The 3,275-nt window shown below is 43.8% G+C and overlaps 1 protein-coding gene across 1 annotated transcript; it reads right to left on the bottom strand.

Moving 5' to 3' along the window:
• Positions 1-92: 92 nt before the first annotated feature.
• Positions 93-1,554, bottom strand: LOC122084522 (mitogen-activated protein kinase kinase 5-like). The gene has a single exon (XM_042652824.1). The coding sequence runs from the start codon at positions 1,269-1,271 to the stop codon at positions 192-194; it is 1,080 nt and encodes a 359-aa protein (XP_042508758.1). The 5' UTR covers positions 1,272-1,554; the 3' UTR covers positions 93-191.
• Between the last annotated feature and the right edge of the window lie 1,721 nt (positions 1,555-3,275).

Below are 3,275 nucleotides of genomic sequence, written 5' to 3'. Positions count from 1 at the left end.
ACCCCCCCCCCCCCCCCCCCCGCGGGGGAAACCCCCCTCCCATCTAATCTCCAAATCACAGCTGAACACAAAACATAAATTGGGTCAACTGATTGATTAAAAATTGAAGGAACTGACCCATCTCTCCATTTTTTTCCAAAATTTGAAGCAGCCCAATCCATGCCACAAAATTCTAAAAATTGGATTAAAAATCAGCCATGGGAAGAGGAAGAAGAGGATTGATGTTGAAGTGGGGGTAGAAGATGATGCTGATGCACCTGATTCTGGCTGATCCCACCAATACTATTGTCGTTGAATCCATTATTGTTCCGAGTAATGAAGGGGTGAAACAGCAATTGAGCAGCAGTCCATCTCCTGGCCGGCTCTCTCTGCAAACAACAAGAGATAAATTCTCTGAACTCTCTCGAAGCCGTAATCGGTGCCTCAGGTGGCTGTGATATACAAATTGCAACCATCAAGCTCGCCCAATCTCCTTGTCGACCCACGTTAAATGGAAACCTACCCAAGTAGAACTCTAAGATGCTGACCCCAAAACTCCAAATATCACCAGCGTATCCATCATAAACGCCATGGTTTAGATCTGTGTTGATTCTTTCAGGGCTCATGTAAGCGATAGTCCCAACCGATGAATTACATGGATCCATGGTCTGGGCAAGAATCCGACTCACCCCAAAATCTGCGATCTTGACTTGCTTTCTTGCGTTGATCAAGAGATTTGAGGGTTTTATGTCTCGATGAACAATCTTGCGGCGGTGAAGGTAAGAGAGGCCAGAGAGAATCTGGTGAGCCACAGATGCGAGAGATGGTTCATGAACCATGGTTTTTCCTTCAAGAGATCCCCCATCCATGTGTTCAAGGACGACTTGGATTTCGCCGGCGTAATCGAACATCCCATGGCACTTGACGACGTTAGGGTTGTCAACGGTTCTGAGGATCTCGATCTCGCGACAGATCTGGCGGCGAACAGAGTCTTCATGGTTGCCATAGATGACTTTGAGGGCGTAGAGACGACCTGTAGGTCTGTGACGGACTTTGTAGACGGTGCCACCGCTGCCGCTTCCGATGCGGTTGACTCGATCGAGTTCGTTGTAACTCAAGGGCGCTGGTGGTGGTTGGGTGGTGGAGAAGGAGGTTGTGGTGGTGGCGGCGGGGGGAAGAGGGAGAGGGACAGCGAAGGAAGGGTCGCGTTGGGGAAGGGGGAGGGTTAAGTCTGGTCTCCGGCGAGGGCGATTGGTGGTGTTGGTGGGTGGTGGGGGTTGAATCGGTCTCATGACTCGGGATTGGTATGATGGTGATGGGTTCTTTGGGGTGGCTGTCTCTAGTGGTTATTCTCATTCTCTTTAACCCATTCGGACATCTTCGTGGGTTGATGTTGTTGCAGAATTATATAGCTTGGGTCTGTGGTGGGTGATCAGGGCGGTGATGGGTGCGAAGCTTTGGGAGAGATAGAGAGAAGGGAATGGAAATTTTAGGAAGGAAGAAAAGGGAATGAAAAATGGAGAGAGACAGAGAACGAGGGTAAGGGGAAGGGGAAGAGGGATATGGGTCTGATTTTTAAATTTATTTTGTTTCTTTAGTTTGCTATTTCGTTTTTGGTGTATGTGGGGAAATGGAAAAACAAAGAGCAAGATAGGGACGTGTGAGAATGAGAGTGATTAGGTTCGTATTTTATTTTAATATTTTGGAATTTTTCTTATAAATTATTCATCTTATATAGCGTCACCCCTGGAGAATGCCAGAATTATAGAAACACCCCCTCTCTTTCATCAAATTAGATTCAGACCATCTACCGTCAGCCTCTGTTAAGCAATATACCTTATTTGCTTTTGTCAGCAACTATATTTTATTTTAAATACCAAAATGCCCTTGTTAAATACGAAATACCAAAAATACCCTTGCAACCATCAACCAATAAATCTAGAGCAAGCGAGTGAAGATCCATTCCTTCCTCTCTTGCATTGGCTTGTTGGGCTGGGGTTTGTTTACTCCATTGGTGTTATTGTGATTTTCGCGAAAATGGTTGGAGCAACGGAGGAGACTCAATTGAACAGGCTTGAAAAATCAGGTCGAAAACCAAGTCGACAATGGTGGGGGAGGTGCTTGGGAGTATCTCTGTCTCTCATTCGGAAGCTTAAGGTTCGGCGTTCTGAAAAGGTTTTGAAGCATGGCTTGTCCATTTTGAAGGATCCAAAGAAGGAATCTAAACTCGACGGTGATGGTGAGTTTTGTTCTCAAGACTACCCTCAACATCTGTGTTTCTCACAGGAGCAGACAAAATGTTGCATTCAGATAAAATCTTGACAGCATCACCAATAGATGTATCAGCCGGAATTTCAATCACTGCAATAATAAAGAACAGATTATAAATATAAATTGAAGACAACAATGATCCAATGGGGTCAAGAAAAAAGTAAAATCACAAGAGAGGAATTCACCTTTACCCCCTGGAACCTTTGGGAAGGACGAAACTGGAATCCTTGCAAATGCAGCAGTTAGAGACTCCCGTAATGGATAGGGTAACCTCTTCTTGGAATGGATTGTCTCAAAATAAGCATCGCAATTTGGAAGTTTCAAACTTCCCCCCTTCTAGTTGTAATTGTGCTACCCCCTGGAACCTTTGGGAAGGACGAAATTGGAATCCTTGCAAATGCAGCAGTTAGAGACTCCCGTAATGGATAGGGTAACCTCTTCTTGGAATGGATTGTCTCAAAATAAGCATCGCAATTTGGAAGTTTCAAACTTCCCCCCTTCTAGTTGTAATTGTGCTACCCCCTGGAACCTTTGGGAAGGACGAAATTGGAATCCTTGCAAATGCAGCAGTTAGAGACTCCCGTAATGGATAGGGTAACCTCTTCTTGGAATGGATTGTCTCAAAATAAGCATCGCAATTTGGAAGTTTCAAACTTCCCCCCTTCTAGTTGTAATTGTGCCATAACCTAACCTACACGATTAAGTTCTACATTAGATTCAAAGTAGAGATTTACATGTGTGGAACTGATCCATCACTCTCTGTTTCATCAATATATAGAGAAAAGAAAACAGAATTGAAATATTTGGATTTCGTGTCACCTCATTGATCACTAGATAACTTCAATCCATGATCATCATTATCAACATTAAAATTCAAATTCAACCACATTTCTGTGAACCGAATTAAAATTTTGAATACATAAAAAGGATCAAGAGAAAACAAAAATTGGAGGGAAATAATGCATCTAGTACCTGTTCGCTCCGATCTTGAGAGGGTTTCAGTCGATTCAACAAAGACATAGACA

Source organism: Macadamia integrifolia, chromosome 7, assembly GCF_013358625.1.
Source record: "Macadamia integrifolia cultivar HAES 741 chromosome 7, SCU_Mint_v3, whole genome shotgun sequence".
Classification (NCBI taxonomy): Eukaryota; Viridiplantae; Streptophyta; class Magnoliopsida; order Proteales; family Proteaceae; genus Macadamia; species Macadamia integrifolia.
The sequence above is the reverse complement of the archived record's forward strand: the minus strand, read 5'-3'. Positions and strand labels throughout refer to the sequence as shown.